This window comes from Quercus suber, unplaced genomic scaffold, assembly GCF_002906115.3.
Source record: "Quercus suber isolate HL8 unplaced genomic scaffold, Cork oak 2.0 scaffold_419, whole genome shotgun sequence".
Classification (NCBI taxonomy): Eukaryota; Viridiplantae; Streptophyta; class Magnoliopsida; order Fagales; family Fagaceae; genus Quercus; species Quercus suber.
This window is the reverse complement of record NW_027069870.1, coordinates 5645-22794: the sequence shown is the minus strand read 5'-3', so window position 1 is coordinate 22794 and position 17150 is coordinate 5645. Positions and strand designations below refer to the sequence as shown.

The window sequence follows — 17150 nt, the reverse complement described above, 5'->3', positions numbered from 1 at the left end:
TGCAACGTTTGAAATCAAGTGGCAACAGCTCATTTTGCAGGCAACTAGTTAGCCAAACCATAACAACCTGACCAAAATTCTAACAATAGCTAGTGAAAATTGTGCCTTTAATCTTTCCTCCCCCTTTTTTCTGGTGTGCCTTCAATAAGGGTCAAGATTGTTGGACAAAATATACAAACCCTAATGATAGAAGTCCTTGAAAGGCCAGGGTTGTAGATATAACAAAACATCAACCTTGATTCTAACCAATCCAAAAACAAAAAAGGGATAAAAAGGTCTTGAACAAAGTAGTAGCAAGATAATAAGCTCCCAAGATGATACATAATGCATTATTTACAATGCAACGTTAGTAACCACTTAATCGAGACATCTGAAAATGTGGACTTTTAACACAACATCGTACTTCATAATCAACTCAAATACGCAAACATCTCCTACTCGCAAAGTATTTTCTGTTGCAAATGCAGACCAACCAGCAGATAACTTACACGATATACTTTGGTACATTCCTTCATAAGCGTATAACTTCACAGGCCATAATCGGTCCACAACCTGGAGCTTCACACTGAGTACACCTCCTTTGGTGATAAAGCCTTTTCTCAATAAGTAATTGAAAATGCCAGGTAAACTCTGTACAAAAAAAATAAAAGATATTTCAAAAATAGTAGAACCCAAAAAATATTATTTGTTACACTGATGGTAGAAGGGCAGTCATATGGATGCCAGTGATTTTATTATATTATTCGTAATGACTTTACATTCTTAATTTCCTTCTACCTAAGATGATACTGTTAAATATAAATTAAACATCAATTCCATTAAAAACACAAAGAAGCAAACATCATTATCAACTTATGTCCAGCAGCAACTCTCTGCTACATGCTTTCTAATTAATCTATGAAAAATCAAAGTTAATAAGAGTCGCATTTCTAAATCCCAATAAGATGTTCAGCTGAAAGCTTACCATACCACCCTTACGAATGTATGATGGTTGCATGATAACCATGAAAAGGGGATTATCCGATTTAAAAGCATTGGCTCTCACAAGATTTTCAGCTTTTCCATTAGTAGTCATCAATTCTTGCTTCTTCTCAAGAGCCTTATATTCTTGTTTCTTCACAAGAGCCTTAGCTTTTAGCCTTCTCCGATTGGTAGACATGCCTACACCACCATCTTTCGCAGGACATTGGTTACATGATAAAGACACATCATCCAGATTGCAATCAGATTCAGGTTTAACTAACGGGCTGCTTTTGCGTCCTAATCGATTTCTTCCAACCCCATGAGCTGATCCTGAAATGTCATGAAAATATGAAGTCATGCACATGAAATTAATACTAGTAAACAGGCATACAAAATCAACCAGTTCCTTACCATTCAACAGAGGGCAATCAATATCATTAGCAGCCCGGAAAATGGAAACTTTAAAAGCAACTTCAACGCCATTAATTAGCTCAAAGATACAAACATCACCTACTTTCAAGTTATTGTCTCGTGCAAATTTCTTCCAACCCTGCCGAAACTTGGCATTTGTTCGTGCTTCGAAAAAACTAAACTTAACAGACCAAGTTCCTCCATTAAAAGACCGAAGGATGACAAATTCACCACTCATCTTCCTCATGTATTTTTTTGCAAAGCTGGATGATATGCTCTATAAAAGATAAAAAAACGAAAAGGGTAATAAGGAAGATTTCTCCTTTTCAGCCAACAAATAAAGGAAAAAATGCTTTTGGTTTTGCTCTACAAAGGAAGAACCAGTTTGTATCTTTGTTCTCATGCTAATGTATGTCATCTAAAAANTTGCACATTTTGGACTAGAAGCTTACCAATGAATGCCCAGGGCAAACATATGATGGCTGCATGACAACCATGAAAAAAGGATTCTTAGATTCAAAAGCTCTAACTCTCTGAAGAGCTCTATCTTTCTCACTGGCAGACAATGTCCTCTCAATTACTCAGATTTTGGGCATCTCTTCGTAGCTCCACTGCGTTCTTCTGCTGAAAAATGAGGTTCAGTTAGGGGCTATAAAAAAAAATGACACTGTTATACTTTCACAGTCGTTCACATCTGCTATTTCACACTAATCCACAAGTGCTATGGGAATGGTCACATTTTAAGCACATAGAGTGGATGTGAAAAAAAGAGAAGTGAAATAGTAGATGTGTGAGAATCGAAACCCTTAAACAAAAGTGTAAGATTCAAACCTTAGATTCTCGCCTAGTAAAAGATACCCTGCATTCATTTTTGATTTCTCTAACACTGACCTTTAGATTTAGTGAGTTCAGGTCTAAAATGTGTATCCCCTGCTTGCAAACAGAACTTCTTGGATTGGTTTTTGCCCTTTTTTGAGGTAGAGGGCATGGTAATGGTGATTTCTCCCTTGTTTTTCGGCTTGGCATAAAGACACCCACGATTTCAAGAGAGTTATCAATATCATCCCTCTCAATGTCTTCCATCCTGCGAACTTGGTGTTGGTCATCAAAAGGATATTCTATTTCTGTTGCAGTGGCATCAAATATGAGTACATAAAAATGCGAATTTCCTTCATATCTGAAAACTAGCAAGTGCCCCAGGGTTAGAGCATGACAGCTTGCAAATCGCACCAACCATTTTGAAACCAAACCTCACCGTCACGTTTTGTCATCTTGACTTTCCATTTTGTACCATTTGGAACCATAAGAAATGCCAAATTTGACAGATCAACTCCATATTTGCTTATAAACTTTTTTGGAATCCGCTGTAAAAAGAATCTTCATAACATAAATGAAGGCTTTGTAAATAAACACATGCAATCAATCAAGCTCTATTCTTGTTGTGCAGTCAGTACCATTACAGGAAAAATGGATTTAGTCTTTCTTTTTATATTAATACTTTAATAATAATTCAAAGAAGATACTTAGAAAAAAATTTGAAGTGGCGTTTCAAAGGGGGAAATAGTTTACAGAGTAGGGAAAATTGAAAGAAATCTGAAGAAGGAAAAAAAAAACCATATAGACAGTCCCAGATAGTGTTATTCTGCAGATAACATTCTGGTGATACAGCAACAGAGTAAACGACCAGCAGCCTGCCTAAGGAGTTGAGTCACACGGCATGTAGTTCAGCGAGGGATGATTAGTGTCAATTCTGTTAAGAATGAGAAGCCACGTGTCCTGTATTAATTGGTGCTTAGAAAATCTGTTAGTCTGTGAGTATTTCCCGCTAAGTTAGTTAGAGTTTGTTAGGGAAAATCCTCATGTATAAATACATCAAAGCTTGTAATCTTATAGTGTGAATAATAATACAATTCAATAGTATATTGAACTCAGATATTCTCTCTCGAGAATAGCTTTCTTTCAACAGAAAGATTTAAAAAAAAAAAAAAAAAAAAAATCCTCATGGTTATTTTTGTTCCACTGTATAAAAAACTCGAAAAATCCAAGGCTACAGCCATAACCTACGCGCATTACAAAAGGGCAGATTTACATGACTACATGTCCTATTTGCTTGTACTGTTTTCTTCTACTATTCTTGTTGTGCAGTCAAAGTAGGATTAAGACTTTTTTTTTATTTTATTTATTACCATTATTATTGTTAAAAGAATATAATGACTGAATAAAAAGAACTGAAGTGTTATGTGAAAAAAAAAAAAAAACAAGAAAAAAAAACCAATACAATTTTACCTAGTGGATTATAAAGACATTGAAAAAATATACAGTCCGAAAAGAAGAAAAAAGAACTCATGGCCTAACTTGTTCCAATATACTACTCCTTAATCAAAACAGTAACCTTACCTACGCATTACAAAATGAAAGTTTCCATGACTACATGCATGTTACATGGAACCAAGTTCACGGATTTGCTTGAACTTGGGCACCAACAAATGTAAATTTTCAAGAATCACAAATAAATAAGACCAAGTGGACGTCGACGTTAATTAGCATATGATTTTCAGAGAGAAAGAGATCATGAAAGTGTTCTTACTAGCTTTCCTTCTTGAAGAGTTTGAGGCATAACAATCTTGAAAAAGTGTGGGGTCTTTGCGGTAAGATCAGCAGGCCATCCTCATTGTCTCTCCTCATTGAAAAGTCATAGTTCTAGTTGAAGAAGTTAATTGTTTTTTGCTGAGAAGTTGAGTACTAAAATTTAACACATAAAAGCTAGTAGTAATAGTGCCTGAATCGTTGGCCTTTGTGGTTTTATTTTATTTTATTTTTTAACTTTAATATAGGCCATTAAAAAGTGTAGGTAGAGTAATGAAAATTCAATTAAAGCGTTGTCAATTCAAGCAAATCAATCCCAGGTGGGAGCTAAAGTGAAGTTGCAATTGTAATAATCAATATTTATTACCAACTTCCACTGGTCTGCTCAGCGTAACATCCCGTTTAATTAACTAATTAAACCTTCTAGCGAAGAGGCCAATGGGGCAATACCACTTAAGTCTATAGGGCTTAAAAAGTTTTCTAAGGACTTAAAAATTGTGAATTTATTTATTTATTTATATATTGTAGAATGTTAATTTTCTTTTTAAGAAAAAATATTAGATAAAAAGAAAACCTAACTCATAAATTGTTGTACAACACAAAGAAAAGACCGCCACAAACTCTTTTTATATATATATATATATTTGACTCTACAATTTACTTAAAACATGCGTGTTGTAGATTCCTAATCATCTCATTGTTAGAGTAGAATTAGTGACGGAACTTGAAATTTTTTTTGAGTGGCTAAACTAAATATATCATAAAAAAAATTAAATCTAAGAGTAATACACACAGTCACATATATATATATATATATATAATATTTATTTATTACTTATACATGCATGGTACATGGAATGCATGGTACATGGAATATGGATAGATGGAATTTTTAAAGTTTTGATTTAACACGTGATATTTTCTTATGTAAACAAAAATATTTATATCAAATAAGTCTTTCTTTTCCTTAAAAAAATGTTTTTTTTAATACCTTTGCGAAAAAAAGTAAGCCTAATAAGAATAAAATATAATTGATGCGCGTATAATATACATTAAAAACACTTTAATTTGATGAGTTACGTATAAAATAAAAGAAATTAAAGATAATCAAAAAACATTAGTCAACTAGTTAAATGCATTATATATTTTTTCATTTTCCATAAAAATGGTATCAAAACTTTCTTAAAATTGATTATTAACTAGTACCCTAAGGGTATTCATTAGCATTTCCCTAGTAATTAAACTCTGTTATTATAAAGTTGTGTGTGACTAAGATGTAGGCAGTAAATTGACTGACCTCAAAATGTAAGGATAAAAATAAATTTTTTTTAAATCTAAATTCAATTCAACCATATATTTGAAATTAATTGGAAAACTTAATATAGTAACCCTAAGTCCATTTAACATGTGCTCTTTAGGACATTTGGTAATAGATAATTTTAGGCAAAAAATGTCAAAAATATAAAAAATGTCAAAAATATCATTTTTTTTTCTTCTCTTAAATAAATTTTTAAAAAATATTTTCTAAACTAATGTCTCTAAACATCTATTAACTTTTACCAAATTTTAATTACCACTGCGAGTATTATTACTAGCCCTGGTTGGACACATGGCATTGGCGGATTGATCACTCTGCCACAAAATCCAAACCTAAAGAAACGGGAGAAAGAAAAAAAAAGGCAGTAGGTAGCTAATTAAACTCAGCTATTATGTTGTGCAGACTGATGGGATTTGATAATAAATATTATGTTTTTTGATGAATTTGGTAATAAATATTGATCATAGCCCAAATCTTTCTGACTGAATTGGCTTGAATTGAGAACGTTTCAATTGGATTTGCATTACTCTAGCTATTTAATGACCTCTATAAAGCACAAAGGCCAACGATACGCACCCTTTAATTAGAAGTTGTACGCGAACATTGATAATGATATCTTCCTTTTATGATCTCTTCAGTTTTTTTTTTTTTTTTTTTGGGAAACCGTGATCTCTTCAGGTTTGGTTAAAGAGAAATGCATTATTTATTCTATTGGGAGACAACCGAGAAATGCATGGCCCCTGACTTTTCAAATATCTTTCTTTCTTTTATTTTTTGTAAAAAAAAAATAATTTGGAACATAAATTTTAATAAGAAAAATGCTAATAAGTGTCTTTCGGGCACTAATTAATTACTTTTTTTTTTCTTCATAAAATTTTTTTTAAATAAATTATTAATTAGTGTCTTATTATTAACCAGTATCTTAGGGCACTCGTTAACATTTTTCTAATTACTTACTACTTGCCCTTTTTTTTCTTCCTCCACTTTAGATTTGGATTTTGTAGCAAAGTACTCAATCTATCAATGCCACTATCCAAGCAAGGCTAGTAAATAATACCAGAAGGGGTAATTAAAACATAGGGTTACTACATTCGGCTTCCCAATTAATTCAAATTTTCCATTAAAAAAGTTTAATTTCAAATGCATGCCTATATTACCACCGCCCATCTAGGTGAGTTGGTACCCGGGTTCCGTAGTGACCTGTTGCTCGGGGGTTCAATCCCTTGCACTTACCAAGAAAAAAAAAAATGCATGCCTATATTGAATTTATTTGCCCTTAGAAAAAAAAATTTGTGTTTTGTTGATCAATACAACTATATACTTAAATTTGATTAGAAAATTTAATGTAGGTGCACAAGGGTGGCTCTACATAGAGTCCATGGTGGTCACAGGACCACCTTAGCCTAAAAAAACAAAAACAATTATTATGTATAAATTTTAAAAATTTATGTTTTTTTTTAATCTTTAAAATAACTTTGTGACCACCCTAAATTTTTTTTAGGCCCAATATAATTAAATTTTGGAAAAAAAATTATCAACAAACTTAGCTGAGACTAAGGCTACAACTCTATTCAATATATATATATATATATATATATTTTTATTGAATGTGGATTTTAACAAATCCATCATTTAATTACATTTTCTTCTTAAATCCTCCTTACTTGCAAAATTTCAAGAAGATAAAAAATCAATAGCTATGTCGTCAATCAAATATTTAAATTTCGAGTTTTTATAGTCTAAAATTATATATAAAAAATAATTTTTTGAATTGATTGGTAAATAACATCTGATTGGCATGAAATCTTGACGTTTTTTAAGAAGATAGAGAACATGTAGTTCAGATTAGATTTTCAAAATATGTAATAATGTTAATTCATTTAGTGAGAGTGACTACAACTAAGTTTGTAGCCAAATTTTGTTCTTAAACTTTGGTACCCTTAACAATATATTAGATCCTTACAAATAAAAAGAAAAATTCCAAGATAAATTTTATTTAACTAAACTTTTGAAGAGATATAGCTTGTAACATTGATAATGAGATTATCATGTAACGATTTCAAAATAAATAAATAAAATTTGTAGAAGGAAATTGTAAGATTTTATGTATTTGCATGTGTGTGTGCGCGTGTTTTGTCAATGTATGAAGTTCTCTTTTTATTAGATTTTGTATAATTTAAACTTCTTAACAACCACGTTCAAAAAAATTTCTAGAGCCGCCACTGTAGGTGCACTATACTAGGCAAAACATAGATAAATGACCTTTGATGTAGTATATTAGAACTATAGGACTTCATTTGGCAAAGCAAGGACCATTACAGTGACAACAACATAATTTTAGCCATATATATATATATATATGAAATCAAAGTGTTTGGCTTATGATTGGTGGAGCTTAAAGTTAACAATCTTCAACAAGTCCACAAATGACAAGGTAAGTAAATTCAATTAACTAGCACGCCACTAGGAATCCTATAAATCACATTCAAGATCTAACGGTTGTAAGTTGTAACACCAAACAAAAAAAAAGTCTTTGATTATATGATTTTAAGTGGGTGGTATTTTTGTAATTAAACCTAAGCCCCACCCCTAGCCATTTTATGTCTCACATTGCCTCCCCCTCTCTCATTTTCTTCAGCTGCCCCCTCCCTTCCATGGCTTTAATAACCGGAACAATTAAAGAATCGGAAAAGAGACTAGTTCGATTTTGACCAAACCGATTCTATGCTCGGTTCCTGGTTGAACTATCTGATCCTGTTTTTAAAAAACTAATCCCTCCCCCCTCTTCTATCTCATGCCCCTTTCACTCATCACCCTCCCTCATGACTAAATCTTCAAGCATTCATATCTTCTTGCTCATTTCTTTTACTTTCTCTAGTCAAGACCTCCATGGTAGTGAGGAGTTCTCTTCACATCCTCCTAATAGCCAAAACCCAATAAGATTAGAGAGGTGGGTAGAGGAGTGCATATAGATAAATACAACTAAGAGAGGGAATAAGAAGATGAGTAGTGGGAAGGTTTTTTTTTTTTTATAAACGTTGGGTAGTTTTTTGTTTTTATTTTTGTGAATTTATAGTTTTGACCTTATTTCTTATATTTTAGGAATAAGGATAGATTAATTCAACTAGGGGTATTTTTGAAAGCAAAAAAGGTAATAACTAACTTTCTGAATTATTATTTATTTATTTATTTATTTTTGATAAGATCCGAATCCTTTTAATATATAGAGATAAGCAATGTTATAATGTTTATTTAAAAATTTTAAACAAACCTACTCATCAATTAGAATCATATATAAACTAATAATTTATTGATTGTTTGTATTCATAGCATCCCACATCCTTGATACTCTAATCTTGATTTTGAAATTGTCTTTCTTGTTAGAAAGCTGATTAAGAAAACTGTATCAAGTCATTTTTTAAGTTTTTGACCCTTGCTTGTGTAAAACTGTAAATCATTCAATATGAAGTTTAGTTTAGTTTAGTTTTTTCCTTTTTCCCCCTCTACACTGGAAAATGCATAACATTTATCTGTAACATTGAAATAATTATGCAGATCATGTGTTTAAATGATAGTGATATTAATCGACTAAGAAACTAGTGATATTAATCGACTAAGAAACTATTGGATGAGTTCAATATAAAATTGATTTATATTTGAATAATGATGATGCACAAAAATCGCTCACGAGCGCTCCAATGGGGTGCCCAAGAAACAAGAAAACCAAGAACCAATAGAGAGCACCGATTGGGTGCCAGCCAAAGATCCCCCGAAGGTTAAATCAGTGAAAGAATAATCACCAAGAACTCAATAGTGTGAGAGCTAGGGATTTTCTGTGCACCTTAGGTATGAGGAGGCTAGGTGCTTTTATAGTGGCAGAGGGCCAACCAAGATCCCATGAACGTAGAATTTTTTCTTGTATGGAAGATACAGAGTTAATGCTCAAAGATCCCAGGGCCTTTCTTCCTATATTGGGAAAACATAAACTTGGAATAGGGTCTTTGGGTGTAGCGTGCAAGTTATTTCCATGTAGGGATTTATGAGTGGTGAGCACTCAAGGCCCTGTGGGGCCCATGGATCAACCGTCGGGCTCATGTTTTCATTCGTCGGTTTTTGCCTACCCCATTCGTGGGGTTTCTCATTGCTCGTCAGTGTGGCTCTACTTCTATCTATCGGTATGAGTCAAGGCCTTCTAGTCCATCAGTTATATGAATAGTCACCTGGTAGGGTTTCTAATGGAAGACCGGCTTGTCAGCCATCCTATATAGTCCAACAGGTCTATGACCTTATAGGATCCATCCCATGTAGTCCAACAGGTCCATGACCTTATGGGACCCACTAGGGGAGTCCATACATACTAAAGGGTAGCAGTTTTTATAAGTCTAGACAAAAATGCCCTTATCAAACAGTAATGGTTATATATGCAATAATGATAGATACCTTCAAGAAATATATATATATATATATATATATTTAAAGAGAGATTTCTTCAAGAAATTAGTACCCACTATTCAGCAACAAAAAATAAAAAATAGTACCACTGGTGTCACATTAAATCTGTGAGAAAAGAAAATACCACAATATTATACCATAAGAATTGTAATTCTGGGCTTAAGCTTAATAGATATTAAAAGATTTTAGAGGAAAAAAAATCAAAAGTAACCTAACTGGGATGAAATATCATGTATTTTGTAAGACTGAAGGAAGTAAAGACACTAATAATTTAAATAAATACTGGGAAGTAGATATCAGGATATGAACAAAGTTAAAAGACTTTTTAAAAGTACATCAAATTTCAAAGAGCAACGCAACTAATAAAACTTTATTTTAAAAAACCGAAAGCATTATTAAGAACTTCCTTACATAACTTCTAGTGCAGAATGCTTTACACATAGTTTGTATCAAATTCAGTTCCCACAATTGCCTTTGTGGGAAATGAAGGTTATATCTTACTGATTTCTACCAAAACAAAGGGGATTGGGACACTAAAGATGAATGGAACAGCTCGTTCTTTAGCTTTTGCTGATGATGGTCTGCAATTATTGAGCTCTGGTGGTGATGGCCAGGTCTACCATTGGGACTTGAGAACAAGGGCTTGCTTCCATAAGGCTGTTGATGCAGGTTGCATAAACAGTACAAGTCTTTCAACTTCCCCAAATGGAAAATTGTTTGCAGCTGGTTCAGACAGTGGGATTGTGAATGTTTACAACAGAGAGGAGTTCTTAGGGGGCAAGAGAAAGCCTATCAAGACAATAGAAAATCTAACCACCAAAGTGGACTTTCTGAAATTTAACAATGATGCTCAAATATTGGCTATTTCATCTAGCATGAAGAAGAACAGCTTAAAGTTGATACATGTTCCATCATTTACGGTATTCTCAAACTGGCCTCCCCTCAAGAAGTCCCTACAATACCCACTATGTTTGGATTTCAGTCCTGGTGGTGGTTTCATGGCCATGGGAAATGCTGGTGGAAAAGTTTTGTTATACAAGCTGCATCATTACAATCATGCTTAAAAAGGAATGTGACATTTCATTCCCACATATCAGAAGCATCATTTGACTGAGGCCCGAAGATGATCTGATTGTAGCATCTCTTTTCTTTTCTGAGATGGTTGGTAAGGTTTCATATTGTTAGTGGATAAAGTAAAGCCTTGAATTCTCTTTTTATTTGATTTGGTTAATTGCAGTAACTCTAGCTTGTACTAATAGTTGGTAGCAGAAAAGCTTTCTGCAGAAATTTTGCGCTATTACCGCTTGTTTTTGTTTTGTTGCACCATTTTTTTTAATGAAAATCTGTGCTGCTTTTAATCCCTTGCTGTATTAATTACAATCTGACAATCCTTCTTTTATTGAAATGATTATAAACCGCTCTCTTCCAGGATAAATGGCTATGGACTTGTGATCTCCAAGTCAGGTTTTGTGCCTGAATTGGCACCTTGTAGCCATATTCTTACTATCCCACACAAAAAAGGGTACCTTGCTGGCCACATTCTTCCCATTGGGCTAACTTACAGATTTGTTTTAAAGACTAATCAGTCTTACTGTCCTGGATATACAAAGAGTTCAGGACCTTCTCTATCTCAATTTATTCTTACCAAAGTAAATATCCTTTTCAGCTAGTTACAGTGAAACATCGGGTAAATGTTTTATTTTTCTTAAGTTTAGCATTGGTTTTTACCTGAATCCTCCTCCCAATCAAGATGATAACGAGTAGTTTCCATTATTGGCTGAATCAGCACTTTCTGAATTAAAATCCAACTGACTTGCCACACTAGCTGAATGAAAATACATTTTGTGCAAAAGATGAGGAATAACAAATAGCCTGGTTCATCTTAATTGTAATTCAATCTTTTCACGTTGCCTCTGTATAAGACAATGTCTTTTCTTATCATATCTTGAACTTTCTCCCTTGGTTGAACCATAAAATGAAAATCCCATATGATATCCCTACTTATACAAATCTTCAAGGCCAAAGTGATTATGAAATTGATCAATTTCATGATTCAGATTAACTATTATAAATTTAAATGTGTATCCAAAATCACATCATATTCTTTTTTAGTGCACAAAATCATGTCATTTAAAAATTTTAAATGACACAACATTGTTAGATTTAGGAAATCAAACCGTAATTGTAATAAGCTGAATTGTTTTCATTTCAAGTGAAATAGAAAGAAATCATATTCTGATCATGGAAACATAATAATGTTCCCTTACAAGTTCTCTTCAAATAATTCTTCAAATTTTTTTTTTAATANATGCAATGTATGGATGCATGTACAAATGTATGTATATGTACATCATTACATGTAAGTGTGTGCATTAAACACAAAAGCATTTTTACCATCCATGAATAACAGAAAACAAGGAACAACTCAAAATATCAAAGACATACTTCTAAATAAGTAGATAATGACTGCAAATGACATAACTTTTTCACAAACACACAAACACAGAGGGATGTACCTTGTCTTGACCACCAACATCCCAAACGGTGAAACTGATGTTTTTATATTCCACTGTTTCAACATTAAATCCTGCAAAGAGCAAATCCTCCCATGATTAAGGTAAAAATTAATTCCATTTTAATTAACAGGATGTCAAAACTGCAATGAATTGGGAAAATCATCTTTCAAATAATGATAGGGATTAAAAAAAATTAATTAATTCATCAACAGTAATTAAGGTACACCTGGGACAATAAAAGTATTTCACAAAACAAAATAATGTTCCCAAGTGAGAGTAATTCATTCACAAAAATCAAGATTCCTAGATTGTAGTTATATAAAATTGAATACTAACATTTAAAATCAAATAAATACTCCAATTATCCTCCTGAAATTTGGAAATCTGCTACAAAGACAACTTAGTTTTAGTACAGCACCAATGTACATAGCCTTCTAAGCTTCTAACTACCATTCATTCAAAATCTTTGTTATACACGACAGTTTATTGACATATAGAGCTTACATATACAAGATTCTGCAACAGTATTCACAATTTGTAACTAGGTTGTAAATGAACAGAACAGCTAGAGCTTAACTCAGGGAAAAACCTATTTATATTTGTTTATTTAGCAAACGGGAAAAGCTCAAGCTTAGGCTTGACTATTAAACAAACTGATCTCAAACATAATGGATTTTAACCCATGACTTCACCCTCCAACTTGCTTTCGCAAGGTTAGGAGGTGCCAATGACATGCTACAAAAGTTCCAATGAGACATAAAATAATCCTTATTTCAAAACTGCAAATTCACTTAGAGCATCATTAGTCCCACACACAGGCAAACAAGTAGTCCCATTCCATCCAAAGCAACATTTCATCTTTAAACAGTGCAAGGTCCACTGTCTTACCCATCCTAAAGACTAGATCCGAAAAGATCAAAAGACTTCTCAAAGAACAATATCTGAAAACAAAACAAGGCGAAAACCTTCTCTAAAAACCTTTTTCTAATTTTAATTCTCTCTTCGATGAAGAACTACTTTTCCCAAAAACCACAACTAATAGGAAATACATTTAATCATTTAAACCCAAACTCTCTCTTAACAAGTGGGCCATAACAGCATGAAATTTTTAACTTTAGATGGAATATAAAATGAAGACACTGTCCAAATCTCAAGGCCACCTACTAGGACCCAACAAACTAAAAACTCATTCCAGACGCCTAAAAAACATCAGCAAATTGTCGGTAAAATTCAATGAATTACATAATCAGAATTTAACCAGTTACTGCACAAATATTGCCTTTTGTATGCCAACTGACATATCTTAGTGTTTCCAACGAAAACGTTCAGGTTCAAATCCACATCCCCCAACTATCAAACTATCAAAAAAAAATCATTTAACCCTTATACTAATACTTCAAGCTACGATAGCAATATATATATATATATAATAATTCGAAAACATTAACTGCAAGGTAATTAGTAAATTGGGAATAATTACCGATGGTAGGGATGGTAGTAACGATTCACCGAGCTTGAGCTTGTACAAAATGGTAGTTTTACCAGCAGCATCGAGACCTACCATCAGAATTCTCATTTCTTTCTTCGCAAATAGCTTGCTAAACAGCTTCGTAAATGTCAGCCCCATTTTTAAGCAACCTCACAGTACCGAACCTGATTAATTATTCCCAAAAAAAAAAAAAAAAAAGCCCTAATCAATTCAATTATTCATAATCACAAAAATTATAGAAAAAGATTCGAACTGAGATCAGATTAGTTCAAATTCAACGGTGCGATGAAATTAAATCGAAATAGAAACGAACAATTTTGAAGAAAAAAAAAATTGTATATAAAAAAGAGATCTCAGAAACAACAGGATCGTTTAATTGAACTTAAACGAATAAATAGTTCTAAAAATTTTACCTACGATAATTTGATGGATCTATCAAGTAAGATCTGCGATGGGATTTTAGAGAGAGAGAGAGAGAGAGAGAGAGAGAGAGAAATGACCTGTGAAGGATTGGAGGAAGGAAAGAAGGAAAAGGAAGAGAGCCGCGATATTTTGTTTTTTGAGTGACGTGAATGAAATTTTCCTCTCTGCGTTATTTAACGGCTGAGATTATTACTGAGGTTAATTATTTGGGCGCAGTAACAAATTTGATTTTTTTTTTGGGGAGGTGTGAAACGCGGACGACGTTGTTTTGTGAAGTTTCTGGAATGGGAAAATTGTCAGGGCCTATTCGGTTAGTTGGAAAAAGTGCAATATTTTGTATTTATTTTTAGTTTTTTGTGAGACCTACCGCTAAGAATTTGGTTTGTTTTTAGAATTTGTACTTAATTTTCATTTTCAGTATTTTAAAAGTTATATTTGAATAAAAAAATGAAAATAATTGTTCAGTATTTTTGTTTTCTATAAATATGAATATATTGGTATATTCGTAAATATTGTGAAAACATAAAATTACTTTTTTTTAGTGATATGAGCATGTGTAAGTGAGAAAATTTACTTTTAAAAAAAGAGCAAATTTAAATATGATGTATTCTATACTCAAATTATGTATTCAAAACAATTTACCAAATACTGTCAAATGTGAAAAGTGAATTTTTTTTATTTTAAATATAAAATAAAGAAAATGAAAAGTAAATACATTACTTTTTGAACTAAACAAGATTTTAGCAATTTTTTCATTTTTATTTTTTATTTTATAAATAGTAATAGCATTGATGTTCTGATGTTTCAATGGGTTCTATGTGTCATTTTTTGGGACAATAATGTAAAATTATATGGGCTCCTTACAATTTATGAGCATCTTCTTTTCCCAAAAAAAAATAAATAAATAAATTATGAGTGTAAGGGTGAAGGGCCCTAAATATATGTTGGGCTTTGGGCTTATCCAAGAAGGCTCAGTTGTCCAACTATGGATTAATAGTAAGGAAGATATAAGACTTTGAATTTCACGAGCAAGTTATAAATGTGAAGGCTGGAGGAGATAGGCCAATGATGAGTATCCCTTTGGATAAAAGTAGCAAAGGTTAGAGAGTGTGTGCTCTATCATCCAAAATGACGTTCTAGGAAGTTCTATTAATAAGGATATGCACTGTGAACGTACAGGACAAATGAGAGCTGAAAAATATCTAAGAGAAAGCTATTACCACTATATTAAATGTTTTGCAGCTAACTCTATGGACACATTAATGAGGAAGTGATACATGAACAGTAGTTTTCAACCTTACAGCTACTCTCCAAAGACTTCAAGAGAGGGCTGATGTGACAAGGACCAGGATCAACAATCTGATTTACACGTGGAGGGCAAAAATAAAAAAAATGATGATTGTATAAAATAGAGGGGAGGCCCTGAGAGAAAGAGATCGAAAAATTAAGAGAAAAATACTGTAGCAATCAAAAGTTGAATTTGTAATAAAACTTGAGAAGAAATATATAAGAATTGATTTCCTCGAATTATGCTAAGGACAATTTTCTTTAGATTAAACCAGTCTATCTTCATTTTCTTGTCATCTGAATTTATCTTTCTTGTTGTCCAATTCATTAAAACTCAGTTTTTCAACCCACTTTTTATAAATTCATTGTATTGGACTTTTTGGGACTAAACCCATCCATCCCTTAGGCTGGGAATTCAAATTGCGTCCTTACAATAAGCAACTTCTTTCTTTTTATTTGTTTTTTAAAGATTTTAAAAAAGACCTACCTTAACATGATCTCATCTTTACTTTACCTAAAGAATTTATAACAAATTCATGTTAATCGTATTACAAATTTATTATATAATTCATAAAAACTAATGTGTCAAATTTTAAAAACAAAACAATAAATTAATTAAAAATTATTTATTATGTTACCAATGTGATATTTATTATACTTTTGCAAATCTTTAACATTTTTCTTGAGTTATTTCAATTTTCAAGCTTCTTGTCCTAAATTTATTTGATGACTATGATGCAGATATAGATATAGTGATAATTATTGTTATGTAGAGCATATATAATTAGTTAGTCTTTTTATTAAACATCTTTGATGTTTCATGAGCTGAATCATCTTGATGAACTTTCAGTGATTTTTATTTTTAAATAATACCCATGTTAATTAACTTCATATGGTCTCTAACACATAAAACACAAAGCTTCACAAATTTAATTAATTACATGGGCCCTTTGCAATTAATTAACGTCTTCTTTCTTTTTATTTGATTTTTAAGGTTTCAAAAGTGACCTATCTTAACTTGATCTTATCTTAACCTTTTTTTTTCTTTTTTTGAGAATTTAAATATTTTTAACACACACATAAGAAAAAATGAGAGAAGATCTTAAAGAAACTTACAGTGATGTATATCTAAAAGGGTCTTGATCTTATCTTAACTTATATAAACAATTCATAACTTATGGATGTTGAGAGTATTACAAAAATTTTACAATATAATCAATATAAATTAATGTGTCAATTTTTAAATACGAAACAAATTAACAATTAGTTAAGAAATTTTATTTATTATATCATCAATGTGATAACAAATCAAATTAATAGTCATGTAAATTTGAAAGATGTCACAGTAACTTTAACATTTTTATGAATTCTATCAAGCTTCTCCTAATTTTATTTGGTGACTACGGTGTAGGTATGGTGATCACTATAGTTATGTAGCTGAGTTGGTTGTACTTGTACATTGGCAAAGAACATACGTAAGTGGTTCAACTTTTTATTAAAATTTAATAAAAAGTTCTATTTCTATTTTTAAAAATTGAAAATTTTATACATTTCAATTAGTTTATACAAGGGGCTTTGCAATCATTGGTCCATGCTCTATGGCAGTAGTTTTCGAACCCACAGCCTCTTGGCACATGGTTTAAAGTGATGGTTTTTTTATTTATTTTTTGAGAGCTTCCTATAAGCAAAGCTTTCAACAATTTTT

At 32.0% G+C, this 17150-nt stretch overlaps 2 protein-coding genes and 1 non-coding gene across 3 annotated transcripts; 1 reads left to right on the top strand and 2 right to left on the bottom strand.

Annotated features, from left to right (window-relative positions):
• Positions 1 to 266: 266 nt before the first annotated feature.
• On the bottom strand, positions 267 to 1981 carry LOC112003790 (B3 domain-containing protein REM16). The gene is made up of 4 exons (XM_065761563.1): positions 1827 to 1981; positions 1375 to 1651; positions 965 to 1293; positions 267 to 630 (listed from the first exon to the last, which is right to left on the bottom strand). The coding sequence occupies exons 1-4, from the start codon at positions 1869 to 1871 to the stop codon at positions 358 to 360; spliced, it is 924 nt and encodes a 307-aa protein (XP_065617635.1). The 5' UTR covers positions 1872 to 1981; the 3' UTR covers positions 267 to 357.
• A 7689-nt stretch (positions 1982 to 9670) lies between these two features.
• LOC136062480 (U3 small nucleolar RNA-associated protein 18 homolog) lies at positions 9671 to 10986 on the top strand. The gene is made up of 2 exons (XM_065761557.1): positions 9671 to 9686; positions 10190 to 10986. The coding sequence occupies exons 1-2, from the start codon at positions 9671 to 9673 to the stop codon at positions 10792 to 10794; spliced, it is 621 nt and encodes a 206-aa protein (XP_065617629.1). The 3' UTR covers positions 10795 to 10986.
• Positions 10987 to 12286: 1300 nt separating this feature from the next.
• Positions 12287 to 14369, bottom strand: LOC112035877 (uncharacterized). The gene is made up of 3 exons (XR_010624211.1): positions 14236 to 14369; positions 13727 to 13899; positions 12287 to 12317 (listed from the first exon to the last, which is right to left on the bottom strand). It is a non-coding gene; the product is annotated as an uncharacterized LOC112035877 (transcript).
• Between the last annotated feature and the right edge of the window lie 2781 nt (positions 14370 to 17150).